This window comes from Meleagris gallopavo, chromosome 17 (assembly GCF_000146605.3).
Source record: "Meleagris gallopavo isolate NT-WF06-2002-E0010 breed Aviagen turkey brand Nicholas breeding stock chromosome 17, Turkey_5.1, whole genome shotgun sequence".
Classification (NCBI taxonomy): domain Eukaryota; kingdom Metazoa; phylum Chordata; class Aves; order Galliformes; family Phasianidae; genus Meleagris; species Meleagris gallopavo.
The window spans coordinates 11,435,105-11,452,545 of record NC_015027.2 but is presented as its reverse complement, the minus strand read 5'-3'; the positions used below and the strand labels follow the sequence as shown (position 1 = coordinate 11,452,545).

At 44.2% G+C, this 17,441-nt stretch overlaps 1 protein-coding gene across 1 annotated transcript in view; it reads right to left on the bottom strand.

The window, feature by feature from the left end:
* Positions 1-745: 745 nt before the first annotated feature.
* The window catches only part of CERS5 (ceramide synthase 5), an 18,312-nt gene continuing 1,616 nt past the window's right edge, over positions 746-17,441 (bottom strand). Inside the window, exons 3-11 of the mRNA XM_031555917.1 lie at positions 12,954-13,059; positions 10,858-10,988; positions 9,844-9,901; positions 9,213-9,263; positions 8,465-8,557; positions 7,036-7,164; positions 6,645-6,751; positions 4,790-4,946; positions 746-2,007 (exon numbers count right to left, since the gene is read on the bottom strand). Of these exons, the coding sequence (XP_031411777.1) occupies positions 1,855-2,007; positions 4,790-4,946; positions 6,645-6,751; positions 7,036-7,164; positions 8,465-8,557; positions 9,213-9,263; positions 9,844-9,901; positions 10,858-10,988; positions 12,954-13,059 (985 nt within the window). The 3' untranslated portion in view covers positions 746-1,854. The remainder of the gene's footprint in view (positions 2,008-4,789; positions 4,947-6,644; positions 6,752-7,035; positions 7,165-8,464; positions 8,558-9,212; positions 9,264-9,843; positions 9,902-10,857; positions 10,989-12,953; positions 13,060-17,441) is intronic.

Genomic DNA, 17,441 nt, shown 5'->3' with positions numbered 1-17,441 from the left:
AGCGCAATAAAACCACGTAGAACGCCCGAGTGTGGTTGTGCGGCTGTCTGCGGGGGAGCGGGGCGCTACGGCCTTGTTCCTAAAAACGCGCTTCACCACGGGAAAGGAGAACGGGGATCTCGGGTCAGCACCGCCGCTGTGAGAACCACGGGGAAGGGCCCTCTGAACCCAAACCCTGCCGGCAGGCTGCAGAGGAAGCATCCAGGTGGGTTTGGGTCTCCAGAGGAGCCCCCCGACCTCTCTAGGCACTGTGTGCCAGGGTTTCCTCAGGGAAGTTTTTCCTTCTGTTCAGGTGGAATTTCTCTGGTTCCTGTTTGTACCCGGTGGCCCTTAGTCCTGAAAAGAGCCTGGCCCCGTGCTCCTGACCCCCACCCTTCAGACGTTGCCGAGCGTTGATCTGATCCCCTCTTGGCCCTCTTTCCCCCACATAAACAACCCTCGGGCGCTCAGCCTGTCCCCACCAGCTCTGCAACCCCCACGGGGCTCTCCCAGCAGTTCCCAGTCTGCCCTGAACTGGGGAGCCCAGCACTAGGCCTAGTATCATCCTCAGTGCAGAGAAGGGAGAATCTCCCTTACCCTGCTGGTCCAGCACCGTGCAGTGCACCCTATCGTCCCATTGGCCACCAGGGCACACTGCTCGTTCACAGTCAGCCTGCTGGGCACCAGGATGAAGTCACTGATTTCATTTTCTTCAAATTAACTAAGTGAAACAGTTCTGAAATGCTTTGTTGGATTTTTTTTGTTGTTTTTGTTTTGTTTTTTTAATCGAGATAAGAGTAAACAACAGTATAAAACGGTAACAACTCAAGAAGTTTCCAAAATTCTGCTCGTGACTGACATGCAGGTCCTCCATTGCCCCCAAGTACCATCGAGTAAAAAAAGAAGCAGAGCCCACAGTGTGGCTGCTTTTCCAGCCCAGTGATTTCCTCCACAAAAATTGCAGAATGAGAGCAGCACCATTCTAACTTCTGTCCTAAAACACAGCTGAGCAGGACCAAAACCCCTCATTATGTGGAAAGCTGAGAACAGCCCCCAGCATTGGTCTGCCCTCAAGTTCCTCGCTCAGCCAACTGCACCCAGCAGATCTAGAAATGTCTTCAAAACCACAACTTGCAAAAGAAAAAAAAGATTTAAAAGGTACATATTGTGATACTTGTCTTAGGGGCAATAAGGAATCCCCTCCCCTGTTTCAGATGGCTGTCACTGAGGCTTCAGGGGGGCTTTCAGCACCAGAAGAGGCAGCAAATGCTGGCCTGGTCCCTCTTGATAGCAGAGTTAACAAGCTATAGCCTCCTTAGCACAGAGCACCCCAGAGAAGTTGGAGCAACTTTTCTGTTGTAGCACAACGCAACAGCAGAGCTTGGCTGTAGCACAACGGGATGAGTCTGCTGCAGCCAGTATGTGGGAAGCAGAAAACCAGGCACTCCCCGTGCTCTGAGCAGCTTATGGAGTGCACCAAGGAGACGATGCTGACCCCGCGTTGAATGAGCCGTCGTCGCTGGCAGTGCATTCACCAACCGTGGCCAGCTGAGCCCAAACTCATTCCACCTTGAGTTGATCCCAGTACAAACCAGTTTGTCAAATACAAAGATACCTCTGCAAACGTTGATGGGGCTAAGATTGAAGTACAAAATGGCTTATAGTGAAATCTGCAGCTTGCTCTTTGCCCTAGTAATTGGCTTTCTCCCTTCTGTCGTGCCAAGCCTTTGACTGGTCTGGATTATGCCCGTTTCAGATTTGCTGGAGGTTTCTGGGGAAGGGGTATCTTGATTAAAAATCACTTGGGAATGCAGAGTTCAACACATCTAAATATGTAGAGACAAGTTCGTGTTTGCTCAAGGCCAACCCAGGGCCTTATTCCTCCTCTGTCCACTGCCCGCCGGCCACGTGGCCGTTAATGCGGTTGGAGCCATTGCTCGAAGTGCTGAAAACTCCTTTTGTGCTGTTGGATGTCACATCCTCCTCCTCAGAGCTGCTTTCTACATCGCTGCGGTCATCTTTGGATACCTGAACAATTCAAGTGAGATTTGGTAGTGGAAAGGGGAGGAGAGAATTTGATAAATTCACAGAAAGTTACAGCAGTAGAGGGTTGTATGGAAGGGATTAACCAGCCCCAGTGACAACTGCCTTCTGTACCCCACCCTTATTAACTTAAAGCTTAAAGAGCCTGTTATCACATGCAGAACACAAGACAGATGTAGAAAAAGACAGTTGGGAATCAGGAGCTCTGCTTTCCGAACAGTGTACACTGTGAGGCACCACACTTCACGTTCACCACATCAGAGGACGTCAGAGATCTTGGCTTGCTTTTGTCTTCCAAGAGTTGCATTCTAGACTGGTTAAAGGCTGCTTTTCCAGATAAATTTGTTTTCAATAACAATAATAATAATAATAAATCTTCTCACACCATAATAATCAGCAAATACAATGACAAAATACATATCTATCAGTTCTAGAAAGAACACTTTGTCCTACAGGGACTGCCTTTGATATTTTAAAAATTAACCAGCTATATTTATCACATTACTGTTTGCACAAAGTGCCTCCCATTTTCACTGCTTGTCATTCATCCGTGAGAAGTCATTTACGAGGAGCAGCACAGTTGGGCAGCAGGCTACAGAACAGAGACAACAACCTAACACCAGCCCAGGAGCTGAAAAAGCATCTCAGCCTATGGGGAACTGCCCATGGTTATGGCTTTGACTGTAAGGTGACTACAGAATCAGCCACTGCATTTGTATGTGTGGTTCTGAACCTTTGGAACTACCCTCAGGCACAGCTCTGGTTCACATCGCTGCTACCTGCTGTGGGAGTGCCATGGAAATGCAGTGCACCAGGACACAAAAGAAGGGACCATAAGCCCGGCCCCAACTGCAAATAAGCACCTTGGTCGCTGGCTGGGCTCCAGGGCCATAAACTCACCATTGCCACCTGGATGCACAAATGGTTCCTGCTTTACATCCCCTAGGGCAGGCTCTCCACACTTCTGTCTGCAACTAACACCCCTCATTCACCTCATGTGCAAGCACTTTATGGGGAGATTGCTTTCAAGTGCTTCACAATTTGATTCTGCTCTGCTTGTTCTGCGCCTGGGTTCTGGCTTTCAAACAGCACCTGGTGGGAAGGTTTCAGCTCCAAGGAAGATGTTGCAAAAAGCCAGATAATGATCTCCAGGATGGGTTCTGATGGGCCTGTTGGATATATTTGCTTTTGTCTGTAGCCAAAACCTCCTCCTATACTAGAAGTTCAAAGGGTCAATGGAAGGAAGCAGAGATCTCTCACTCTTCTTCCCACAATCGCTTTCACAAAAAGGATTGCTTTTCTGCTGTCCTCTTTCACTCAGCAGTGTGTTAATGAGCACTACAGACATCAGAGTCTTTGTGAGCCTACAAATCATACAGGTGAGGACATCGGAACAAGCCACAAAACACTGCTCAGACCTTTGGAGAACCTGCATTTTAAAACTGGATCAGGGCCAGCACTGCCATCAGCCAGGGAAACAAACATTTTGAGAAGGCACCACCCAGCTGAAGCCCCAAGACCAGAGCTTTGTGTTCCCCTCAGCATAGAAACAGGGTAGAAACAGAAGTATAGATCACACTTACATGCAAAGGATGAAACTGTCCAGCTCCAATCTGGCACAGCAGAGGAAAAGGAGTGAGAAAAGAGTGAAGAAGACAAAGCTCAGAATCCCTTCTCTGGCTAGGTCACCTGGACAGGAGAAAAGCAAGGAAAGGGAAAAGACACAGACCTGAGCTGTAGGAACAGCTGCATAGAAAATAAGAGCCTCGCAGTAGCAGTTGTGGGAACAGATGACAAACTCCTGTGCATGCTCTAAAATACATTTTCCCCTGACAAACACTGTCATAAACTGATATGTATTTCAAGGTTGCATTTCATGTGTGGGCAGCTAAGAAGTCAAACACAAAGTGTAGCTGTGAGAGAAACTCAGATCAAGATATCAGATAGATGACAAAAAAGGCATTTGTGCTAGCAAACCATCTGTTGCACTCTGGTAGATGCAAAGGAAGTGGCTTCTGATGGGCTGGCTGAGTGTCAAACAGTTCCTAGGCTGCTTGCCCTGTCTCACGCCTCCAGTTGAAGTGCAACTTTTAAGCCTGGCAACTTAGCCTACAGACAAACATCAGCACTGTTTGCTCTTAGGATAACATCTGCCAGTTACCAGCTGCTGGAGTCTCAACTCTCCCTCTTCCTAATGCTTCCCCCCCACACCCTAACTAAAATTGGAATAGTTAGGACTGGAGCTAGACTGCAACCCATTAGCCCAGTGACAACCAGCTTGCTCTCCAGTACTTCTGAGAGTCTTTTGCTTCTGCAGCTCAATGCCTGGCTCCCACTGGCAGCCAAAAGCCATTCACTGCTAAAAGGGAAGATGAATAATTCTCAGTGCAACCCAAGAATCAGCAGATGTTGGAAAGCTAGGAGCTGAAAGACATCCTAAATGATTATTTGAAAAAGAGCTTTCTACCACCTTTAACTCCAAACAAAGCAACAAGCAGTCATCATCATATCTCAGTGTAATGCAAAATGGAGCTGTTTCCTTGCATGAACAGAACAGAGAGGAAAGCATCCCTGCCTCTGTATGTATTTGGCAGCTCTGGTCTGCAGAGCAACTAGGGTTAAAAAAAAGAAACCAACTGCTTTACAAAGCAATCATGATGCAATTACCTTGAGAACTAGCACCAGCCCTTGCTAATGGCTCCGTTTCTCCTATTTCCTTCACAGAGCTTGTAGAAAAGGGGACCCAAACCAGCCCCCAACACCTTACCTTTCCCCGCACGAGGGCCTTGTAGGCAGTGCGAACGATGAGATAGGACCAGATGACATGCAGGATCTGCAGGGTTACCAAAAGGCCATTGAACAGCCACCAGGAAGGATAAGGACCAATCAGTTCCCAGCTTTCGAATAGGGTTGTATTCAAAATCCTAAGAGATCCAGAAACACATTACAGATCGGCTATGCTGGTAGTATGGCTTCCAGCTCTCCACTGAGATGACTGGCCAGATGCACAGCAGTTTGCATCTCACTTAAGCATCTGTTGCTTTGCTCCTGTCAGAACGGTGATGCATCTGATCTCTCGCCAGAGTTAGGAGACAGACTAAATCCAATTAGAAACACTGGAACTGAGCAACAAACAGGAGAAGATGCGAATGTTATGCAGTTTGGTTACGCATACAGATCTGCTGCCAATTTCCTTCTCAACAGAGTTTATAATAACTTCACAGGAAGTGATGTCAAACTGCTCTGGTCACTAAAACAACTGTTAACACATTCATCCTTCACCCATTTTTAAAAATCATGGGGATTTTATTTCTAGTTGGCCTCCCTCCCTTCCCTCCTAGTTTTACAGATTCCTCCTGCCAAGCTGGAAGACAACAAACTGCTTCACAGACAAAGCACTTTGCTTTCGTTCAGGACTGTTTTGCTGTTCTCATCGCTGGAAGTTATTGCCAGCACTTAAGAGATGTATTAAACAATTTAGACTTCATGAAATAGAGATGCGTGGAGAGACCTTTAAAGGCACCATTAGTTTTGCATAGCTTTTAACATTTCACAGGAAAAGAGAAACAAGCCTGTCCAAGAAGAACCCAAGGCCCCAAAGTGCAGCTACAGGAACTGTTAATTTGTGGCCAGCTTATTAGTGAATTGTATGCAGCTCCAGAAGTCTGTCAGTGCTTCACACTGCTAAATAGGGAAGTGAATATACGTGAGGTGAACTAGTATAAGGTCTGCAATACCACAGCAAGCTTGTCAGATTTCTCTATAAAGATGAGGAGTTACATTACAGCCAGTGGAAAACACATTAAAGATTTACAGGGCTGCTGAGTAATAGCATGATGCAAGAGCATCACCTCACAACAGACTACAGCAAGGAGAACAATGACAACAATCTCATCTGTCAAGGGAAAGAAACTGCAGACTTGAGTACTAAAACCTTCCTCATCTCGATTACCTTGATGCATTCGCTGGGAAACAAGAAAGACTTTAATTGCAATTCTGATACCAAGACATAAATTTTCTGTGCACTCTTTCAACAGAAAGAAGGTGGAGAACATAACCACGACCACCCTCACTGAGCCTGACTTACTGAGAACCTCACTGTAGAACAATTAGCTATAATCTGTTTAGCCAGGGTTGTACCTCCCAAGGATCTTCAGACCTATTTCAGGCTCTAAACAGTCACGACTCAAGGGCAGGACACAAGAAATCAAAAGCAGCACTGATGACTAAGCCAGATACTCAGAAATTAAATTTACTTCAAGAAATTATGCCTCTTCTGTAACTATTTCCAAAACTTCTCAAGTCAAGAGAAGCAAACAGTGCTCTGAGCTATTCAGATAGCAGCTGATTGTGCTCCACTAATGAGCACTGTCATCACTTTGCAGCATCAGAAAGAGAGGCCAGCTGTGTGTTAAGATTCCAGTCACTTCTCACACTCTCTCTTACTGACTGCTGAGAGGTTTCTTCATACTCCTCTTTAAAAGCACTGCTCCACACAGCACTTGGATCGTCTGCAACCTCAGGCTGCCGTAAGGGACAGTCTGCACTGCTTGCAAGAAGTACAAATGCTTTTCTTAAAGGACTGGAAGGACAAACAAGACCTTACAGTTCAAGGTGCTTACCAGAAAGGATAAATGCCCAAACGTGTAACAATGAACACAAGACCAAAGAGCATGAAGAAGGCATCACAGAGACGCTGGTACTTGGCATAATTGGCTAACTTTGCAGCCTAGAAGAGATGAGAAACATGAGAATATTACTCCCTTTGTGCGCTCACATAATTACCAGGCTGTAGAACTCCAAAATCCTCAATACATCATGCTTGTAAGGAGTTAGGAATACTTAGGGATTATTCTCAGCACTACAGCAGTTATGAGGAAAAGCTGACAAAGCAGGATCAGCAACGCAGATATTATAGCATGTTTAATGCTGCTCAGCAAAAATGGGGAAGTCTGCTCACTTCCCTGAAAGCACCCCAGCATTATGTACAGAAAGACCGAAAAGGAAACTCACCTCTAAGAGAAAATCGGATGCATCATGGAGACACAGCACGAGTGTTCCAACACGCACCATATTATTCATGTAAGAGAACGTAATGAGCCCAATTGTAGCCAAATGATGGACGAACATGATCAGGAAGTCCTGGAAACAGAAAAATGAATTAAGACCCTTTGGCTGTCAAACAAATACATTATGCCTGGAGCAGAGCCACAAAACTGACCAACTGAAATCACAAGAGGACTTCAGTTCAGACTCAGACTCCACACAAAGCACAGCTCATCACACATCAGCCACCATCACTGTAGGCTCCAGAAAGGTCTCTCCCAGCATGTGTGCTTCTATGAAGTTGTAACTGCATGCACAGGCACAGCACAGTCTCTTTGGCACAAACGCTCAAGACAGAAACAAGTATGGCTGCAGAATCCTCTGAAAGGATTGACAGGACAACATACGGCCCTTATTTTTGGTTCCCTCTGGCTTTACAGTCACACTGCCGGTCTTTTCAGCACTTGGCACAAATTATAAGTACACTGCTGTTACCGCTGTCAGCATGCAAAAGCCTGCCAGAGCATAGCAGCCACAGAACAGAAGATAATCCAACAGCAAGAGCTGGGCTGCTCCAAAAACTTTTTTCAATGCAATTCAGGGCTGTTTTCTAGTTCAGTCCCCTGGGTACAACGCTTACATTTTACATCAGTGCACCTTACCCTTGGGACTGTAACAGAGGATATAGAATTAAATACTGTAAACAGTATCACAGATGCTGTTATTCACTTCCTTTCTGCAGCTCCATGATATTTTGCATCTTGGAGCTAATATTCCAGTACAGAAAAAACAAACACTTTTTCTTTTTTCCCCAACAGCTGATGCAAGAATGGGAATACTTTGTTACTTTGCAGTATGTACAGCAGAAGCAATAAGCCATGATTTACTATGAACTGTTTTCCAACAGCAACAATGAACCAAATCCTAGAATGCAGCACAACAGAATCAGATTCCAGCAATCATGATCAGTCATCATTCTGACACAACAAGACAAAAAATTATTTTCAAAAACACGTATTATTGCTTCAGTGTTTGCCATTTTCTCATCCTGCTCAGCAAGCTAATGCTTGGAGCATTTTATTTTCCTGTCCTCTTGAAAGCCTTAAAGTTAAAATCTTTTTTTTTTTCCCAACAATTTGCTGACTGTTTATTAGGAGGTATTGAGTGATTCTGTTATTTCCCCTGAAGTCGAAAGAGCCTCTCAAGGATACACCAGGTCACACAGCAACTCGTTCCTCCAGGATTGTATAATGAGTAGAGGAGCTACAGAGAGGTGTGAATGAGGAAGAAAATTGAGTTATTACTACGTTTCAGCTCTACTGGCCACGCACATTCACAGTTTTTGTTAGCCTGGTCTATTCAGCAAAGCAGTTAGTGCAATTCTGGTTAACCTCACCTTCCGTTTAATGTCTGTAAACTGAGAAAACATGAGAGACCAGTAGAAGGCCAGCTCCAAGATATAATAATAATAAAGCCTGGATGTTAGAGGCTGGAAAACAAACAAAGACAGCACAGTTAGAAGACAAACTACTTCAAAATTTACATTACAAACTACTTTTTCCTTCCTTTCTCTCCTGCTGTGTTCCTTCAGAATGATGAGGCATGAGTTAAAAGATCCAGAATTAAGGCTTAGTTAACACAAGCTTAAGCAACAGCCGCCTTTCTACAGGCTCAGTCACACAAGCAACCTTGCGTGTTTGACAGGAGAATCTCAGGTTTTGAATAAAGTTCAATGTTTACAAATTACACTGCAGCCTCCTAGATTGGGAAAAACAAACACTGAACCACACTGGTTGGCCTCTCTACAATCACACTTGATGCATAATTAAAATAACACTGTGAATAAGTTACTTTTTATAATCTCAGCAGGAAAAAACAACACAAAATGAATACGAGTTGAGTCTACTCTATCTGAGAAAACACCACTGTTGACAAACCTACATAATCAGAATTGGAAGACACAAAGCACTGTTATCTTTGTGCCTTCCAAAAGGGATGGCTCTTCACTACTTGGGAAGCTTACCAGGCCTGGGTAGCTTCCACAGAATGAGAGAAAGAATTGAGACTACCCAACTACAACTTGCTGTCATTAATAGAAATATGAAATTGCACAGGAGATTTGAATCTAAGTTTTTATCTCCTACCTGAAAGGGGTAGCTGTACCAGCACTGTCGTGTGTCCCAAAACCAGGGTGCCTGAAGGGAAAAGTCAAGTTTATTATTCTGCTGGTCTTTTTAATTCCCTATTATCTAAGGCATCAACCAATACAGTTCCAGTTCACTGAAATTTTACCTTCGTTCCACGCTAAATTTACTGTAAGACAAAATAATAATTGGAAATAATCATTCTGCACCCAAAGGCAAATTGTAACTCAACAGAAATTCAAAGAAGCAGCAAGCAGGTCTAATAATAAAGACCCAGAGATAAATGTGTATCCCTATGGGAAAAAACAAAACCTCTCCACACCAAGAAGGCAGGTCTGTCCTTTTCTGTTGTAACGTAACAAATGAACTTCTAGTATTTCCATAATGACAGATTTGTTTAGAAGCTTTCTTTTACTGTCAAAGTGGCCTTTACATAGAAACTCCAGGATCTCAAATAAGGGCACACAGAGGTGACTATCACCAAACTGCCCTTGTTTGAAGCTAGGTGCAAGCACAGAAGGGACACTGTAGTCAAAGCCCTGAAATTTCAGCACTGCAGTGCTAACTCAGTGGCACAACACACAGAAAAACCAGGTGGGAGGGTGAGGAGGGGTGTGCCAGATCAACTCACCGTCCAGAGAAACCTGATTCCATAAAGAAATATACTTAAATAGAATGTAAATCTCCACCTGGAAAAAAGAAACAAAATACAAAAGGTGAACCAGAAATAGTTTCTGTTTAACATTTGTAACAAAACCTGAAACAACTGAAAAAAGTAGTTCTGACACCTGAAAAGCATTCACCCACTTACTTAATCCTTCATTTGTAAATGTTGTGTGAGGATAAATTCATTTGAGGGTTTTCACACCACACTTGTTTGCACTGACAGCCAAGTTCAGAGTGAGCATGCAACATTCATATGCTTTAATATACAATGTCAAGATAACAAGAAAAGTAGCTGTTATTCAGAAGGTATCCTAATACACGTATTTATCCTTCTTACCTTGTGGCTTTAAGTAGGCAAAATCATACTGGGGGAAGAATTAATATGAAGAAAATTACTGGAAAGGAAAGAAACCAGCACAGAAGAAACAAGTCAGGAAAAAAGCACTCAGATGCTACTGCACTAACAGGGGAACTACAAGCTCTCAGAAAGAAACAAAGAACAAAGGAATGAACTGAAGGGAAAAGCAGAGAAATCCAGGATGTGTCTATAGAGGTACATACATCGCTGTAAGCCAGAAGGTCACTGTGCCTGGGAAAAATGCTACAGCATAACTGTGCAGACAGCCAACTTGTCTTCAGTGTAATTACTGAATTGTGCACATGCAAATGTGTACACACACACTGAAGTGTCACTGCCCGCCTTATGGCCATGGCTCACTCTCACAAGCTGTACATCACTGACAAGAGTAACTCCTGTGCAAGTGTTCTGGGTTTTCATGTACGTATATCAAACACAGCTGAATGCTATGAAGCCCTCCTCACATCTTCCACTCGCTTAGAGGAGAATTTCCCTCCCTCCCGCCAGCCAAGCCCCAGGCACCAGTTTAAGTTAACAGCTGACCACAATTTCAGTGAGAAGAGAGAACAAAGAGCTGGAGCTCTGAGATGAAGGCACATCCCAGCCTCTGCATGAACATACATGCTCTCACAAAATTTAGTGATGGTGGTGGGTTTGTCCTGGTTCCTCCGATGCCGAAACCAGCGTTGGATCTTTCGAACATCCCAGTCTAGCTGCTTTGACAAGCCTTCTAACCTTTTTCCATCTGGAGACTGAAGGAAAATGAAACAAACGTCAGTTCTCCTCCTTCTCAACCTACTTGCAGTTTGACATCCTCTGTACACTACAGTAGGATCCATGCGTAGATGACAAAACCCACGACGAAGGCACTACGTACATTTTTAACCCTGACACTAGTACTATGCCAGCAGCAGGAACCTGTTGCCATACTCATTCATATTTAACTCTCAAAAGCCACTAATTACTTAAGTACTCAGAATGCTTGTGGTTTAACATTTCCTCATCTATTTCATCATTTGACAGCATATCACTACAGAGAATGCAGTTCTGTTTCTTAGGAGGAGGAGAGGAAGGGCTTTAAAATGCCCTGTCCTAACATGCATATCGACTCAGGCTGTCTGAAACTCAAGATGATGACAGCTGAATACACTTAAGGGACAGTATTCACTGTGAAGTTTATAGAAACTTTAAAGTAAGAATTCGGTTTTAACACATCTGATGTTTATAGATTCAAAAGAGGCATCAGTGAGATGGCGTCATTTCCATTACTACTTTTAGAGTGCATGGATACAATTAAACTTGAAAATGGAAATAGTTGCACAATAAAGAATGCATCCCTGTTCTCTCACTGGAAACTCTACTGGCAGTTTGTTTGTTTGAACAACGACAGTGGATTTACAGGAGCAGAAAAAGTGAACAAAACCTGATAACTACCTCTACAATGGCCCATGGTGAGATAAGCCACGCTAGTTTCAGACCAGTCCTTTTAACAAGCTCTGCCAGGGAGCTCTTACAACTGAAAGATGATAAACACATTTCACCACTTAAGTTACAAACAAACCCAGAAAGCTATGTAGAATGCCCATGTAATACAGAGTCACCAGATTGCTGAACTGAAAAACAAGATAATCTGTCATCTGATTTGCAGTACTGAAACCAGAACTTTCTCACTGCAGATAGTAATGAAATCTCTTCCCTCTGCCTCAGAGCCACCCTACATTTCCATTCTCCAAATCTGACAGCACACAAGCATACTGGCATAGTTAAACAGAGCCCTGTTTTCACAGAAGCTAGATAAGTATTGCACAGCACGCAACTCCATGGGTTTCCTCAACATTAATTTCAAGGACTTCCACTGCATTAAAGTCCTCCCAGCAAATGGCATCAAATCACAGGGGCCTTCCTGTTCATGTCTCATCCCAAGTGCTCCTGAACCTCACTGTTCCCATGAGGTGAGTTCTCCTGAGGTTTTTATAGAATTTCCCCTCCATTCACCAAGTGCTTTTTCCACTCTGCTCAAAATGGACTTCAGCATCACCAAATGAGAACATAAAGCCTTCCATTTCAATATCTTTAATGAAAATCTATCCCACCACCTGTGCTGATTTAACTGTCAATATCCAAAAGCACGCAGCTCTGTCATTCTAAAGTGAAGGAGCACTGCCAGCTCAAGCAAGAGAAAAGCCATGAAATGTAGAATAAAAGCAATACCTGCTGCCAACATTCAGCATCCCACCACTTGTCAGGGCGCACTTCCATGGACAGAATGCTTTTACTTAAGCAAGCGACTTCCACTTGGCACAGGAAGAGGAAAGCATTCCCCCAGATGGCCAATGAAAGCAGAGAAGCAGGTCAGAGCAGAGCAGTGCTTTTCCAATAGGAAGTGAAAGATGCCAGGCAAATTTTTTGTAAACCAACAATTACTGCCCATTACAGCAGTAACAGCTGGGACAAAAGCAGGGAACTAAAGGAAGAAAACTCTTATTTTAAAAGAGGACAATTTTGATTCAAAAAAGATTCTTCTGTATGCAAAAGCACAGATCAGCCATAAAGAGAATTTACTTTCCTACACGACGGACGTGTCAGATGCAATGGAAAATAAAGAACACATGGATGAATGCACTGTGGATGGAACACATTTCTTAAAACAAAGCAGTGGGAGACAGAAACCCACACCCTCACCTTTGCAGGTCTCTGTTCCTAGCAGTGAAACTCACCTTCGTGATGGATGTAAACACTTTCTCTAAAATCGCATTGGGCTGGGCTCTGTGAGCTCCACTGTCTTGTATGCCGAGGTTTATGGCACATGGCTTGGCAATAAACCTGAAACACAAAGAGATGGATTAAAACAAGGCACGTTTTCCTCGCCCAAGTCACAGCCCCAGCCTCTCACAGACTGCAAAACCGCTCCAAAATGCTTCTGAACATCTTCGCTCACGTTGCTCTAAGGAAAGTGTACCTTTAGTTAACCCAACTGGTAACTGCAGGGAGCACATATTGTAACACATTTAATGTGAAAACTTCAGTTCAAATGCCCTGGCCTTGCAGGATCAGGACATGTTTCCCCACGTGACTTGCACCACTCAAAAAATAAATAATAATAATAAATAATCACTAACATGAACCCTCTGCAAAGGGCTGCTAGAGCCTCTGGAGCACCACAGATCAAACACCTTATTTCCAGAACGCTTCTCTTGGCCCAGGAAAAAAAAAAAAGGAAGTTCGAGTCACAGAGTTCACAGAAGACACAAACACAGATTTATTTTCCCCTAAGAGGAAGAAGTGTAAGTGGCTTGCTTCCCTAGGCAAAGTAGGGAAGATATCCCAAGTCAGGCTGAGACCCACATCTCAGCATCTCACACCGCATGCAGCACGTTCTCCAAAAGCTGACTGAAGCTGACTGAGCACCTGGTGAATTTTATGGCACAGACACTCTGAAAACAAACCTGGTTTTGCAACTGACACAAATACACGCACATTCAAAGCCAATTGTGTTTTGCTGTGCCTTTGCATCAAACTGGCTAAGAGACAAAACACACACATTACTGAATGCCTGAATTGCATTCTCCTGTTGGTGACAGGACAGTAAATTTAAAAAAAAATTAAAAAAAAATCAATTAATTTGAGAGCATGCAAAAACCTGTTTCTCAAAAATGATTTTGAAAAGGACCCAACACTTGCATCATTAAATCTACTTTGCTTCAAAACACAGTTCCAGAGGCAACTTCATTAGACATATGTATTCCATTTAGAAGACTCAGAGTGTGATTAAGCAGAAAATGCTGCTTTTTCCAACCATCACATTTGCTGCCATTTCCCTCTGTGTTTAAAAGATGAGATTCAAATTCAACAGAATCATTATTATAAGCATTCCAGCTGCAGCCATGCTTGGGAGCACATCATCAGTGCTTCTGTTAGGAATATCTACAAGTACACTGCAGAACAGACACAGGTTGTAGGGTTTTCCCCTTGAGAAATTACGGATCAGCTCACAAATAATCCTAAATGATCTCTGCTGCTTTTAGAAAATAACCCCCAAGCAATAGCAGCCGTAGTGCTGGGTTCCTGCCCTGTTTCTCACACGTCCTGCTTGCTTCAACAGCCACAGCTAAAGAATTAAAAAAAAAGAAAAAAGGAAAGGGTGATTTCCTTTCAGCTTGGCTCTTCCCTGCTTTGATGGCTCACTGCTTCCTCCACCATCTGGACCACCAGCCAGAAGTGATGTTAATGATGTTGTAAGTGCCCATCTCCTTGCTCCTCTTTCCTCCAGGATGCACCATAACAGCAGCAGAGCAGCTCACATGCGCTCAGCGGATGTCAAACAGTTCTGTTTCATTTTCTGGAACAGAGTGCTTAACAGCTCCACAAAGAGCTGCTTTTGTTTAAGAGCAGGTAAAGAGGAGAGGAAAAAGTTAAGGAAGCTCCTATGATCCATAAAAGTGGCATTATTTGGGAATTCAAAACCTGAAGCATCAAGGAAAGAAGAAACAGCATCGCCTACAAAAAAAAAGAAAGAAGCAGAAATAATTCACTTCAGGACCCACTGATTACAAAACAAACATAATGAAGATTTGCACAAAATTGCTCCAGACTATAAGCTTCCTCCTCTGGGAAAATGCAGATGTGTACAGAAGTCAGGAAAGGAAAAAAATAAAGAGCAAGGCAGGGCTACAGACAGTGCACGGGACTCAGCCAAGCATGCAGGTGACCAAAGAGCAAAACAAAAAAACACACAAACATTTCTTGGTGCGTGGAGGCAAGCAGATATCAATGTAAGCAAAGAGGAAAAGTCATAGTTATGGAAGCAGAGGCACAGAAATAGGATCTCTATACTGTTAAGGAAGTGCAGCCCAGCGTGGTAATGCTGCTCCTCTCACCCAGCAATGGCTTCATGCAGCAGGGAGCAAATTCCAGCCCACAGCCAGCCTCCTGCAGGGCCCAAAAGCCCTCCCAAAGCACTTTCCCCACAGCAAGTTGCACAGGGAAACGTCCAGGTGGGTTTAGATCTCTCCAAAGGACTCTCCCACCTCTCTGACAGCTCTGCACCCTCTGGAGGGGTCTCCCAGCAGTTCCCAGTCTGCCTGGAACTGGAGAGCCCAGCACTGGGCCCAGTGCTCCAAGTGGGGTCTCCCCAAGGCAGAGCAGAAGGGAAGGGAATCTCCCTTGCCCTGCTGGCCACGTTCCCTGCAGCACGCCCTGGGGTCCCGCTGACCACCTGAAAATGCCACCCTAATTGTAGAATCCCCTCTCCCTCCAGAATCCCCACTCTTGGCCATGTTCACAACTGGACAGCACCACGAACAATTCAAGCTGATTTCAAGGCCGGTCCTGCTCTAAGGAAGGGATTGGACAAGGTGACCCAGAGGTCCCTTCCTACCTAATTATTTTATGATGCCACACAAATCTGCTGCAGGAGCTATTCCCAAGGTCAAGATTGTGCCGCGCCCTCCCAGCAAAGAGTTATCATCATGTAAATGCTTTTATTGCTGTTTTGTGAACCCGTATTTGTTTATTGGCCTAAGTCACACCTACCCAGCTACATTTTCACCTCAGTTATTAAGACTTTGATATCAGCACCAGTTTTCAAGCACAGAGACTAGCATCTAACAAGCACTTTCCAGTCACATTGTACCTCATGAACCCTCTGTTCTGGAAGGTTCAGGTTCTCTGCTAACTCCCTCCTACAGCTCTGAAAAGAAGAACAATTCCCTAAATTCAAGATTTACAGAGTAAGCACATTCTAGAGTCAACATACCCGAAGTGAGAGTTCATCTCTTCACGATCTCTCATTTTCAGTGCTCACCTCACTCCAGGACTGCCCCTAATTCCCAGATAGATTTGACCAAATGACATCTAAAACCCTCTTTTCTTTTCTTTCTGCACCAGACTTAGCACAAGCCACAGATCCTTCCTCAGAGCCAGAGTGACTGTAAGCAAAAAAGGAGTTCCAGTGTAATTACAATCACCCTGTACAAGTAACAGACTCCAAGTCTTCCCCAGTACTTGTGAGGCTTTTTGTGCCTGCAGTGGGATGACATGTGTAGGGTGAAACAACAGCAGTGGGGGGAAAAAAAAGAAATAACACACTAACTTGACATATTCATTAGCAGAAGTCCATCTTTCTCCTGCCTGGCCCAAAACCCACTTCCAGCTCAGCCAGGGCCTCTCTACTCTGCAAGCTCAGTTCTTCATCACACATAATTCCCACACTCACTCAGCTCAATGAGTATTTTACCAACACTGTGATGCAAAGGCTGATTTACAGGAGCATTACCCACAGAAACGTTATGTCAGCATAACAAAAGCACTTCCTTACACTGAAGACCTCCTACAGAGGACAGAGAGAAATGAGGGAAAAAAGAAAAATAAGAGCAGCAGGAGAGCAGAATTTGAGTTCTGAGTCATTGAGTCTGATGCCACTTATGTATCAAGGAAGACTTAATCATCCCAAAGGCCTCAGCTGGGATATGCACACAAGGGGATGTTATTAGACAAATCTGAACTATCATGACACGTTCAAAGTGACAGGAGAAAGAGGAGAACATTTCTTGAAACATACAGTCTTTTGAAACAAACATCCCAGGAACAGCCCTGGATTTTGCTCTCACAATCTGCTTTCACTTCAGGATATCACCAATGAAATACTGTTAAAGAAAAGGAAGCAAACCACACAGGAACCAGACCACAGTTTCCAGGTTCTACTGCTATAACATTTAATTCCTCACCTGAATCTTCCCTGAATTAACACAACAAAAGAAATTTAATAAACACAGTGTTACAAAGATAAAAGTAGCCTCTAGCAGGATGATGTCTTATTAGGTGCAGCAGGATGCACTGTACCTCTCTGCCTGCCTCAGAAGAGAAAACAGTCTTTTGTATTTCCTCCCACAAACTACCTGAACCAACCAGGACTGGGGCAGGCAGGAGACTTCCCCTAACCCCCCCATACAGCTCTGCCTCCCAGATCCCTTTCCACATCTGCTGGGAGCCATGGATGTCAGGGGTGGGCTTTGGCTCTGCCACGTGTTACTGGGTCCTCTGCACTGGTCTGAGCTGAAAGCAGCATTCTGAGGAACTGGGAAAGAGATAAGATTGATAGGGGAAAAAAAAGATGCTCCCATTTCTCTCCGACCCATGTTCTTTGCAGTTCTCTCTTTTTGCTCTGCTCAAGTCTCCTTTTTTTTGGTTAAGCTCTGAAAGCTCAA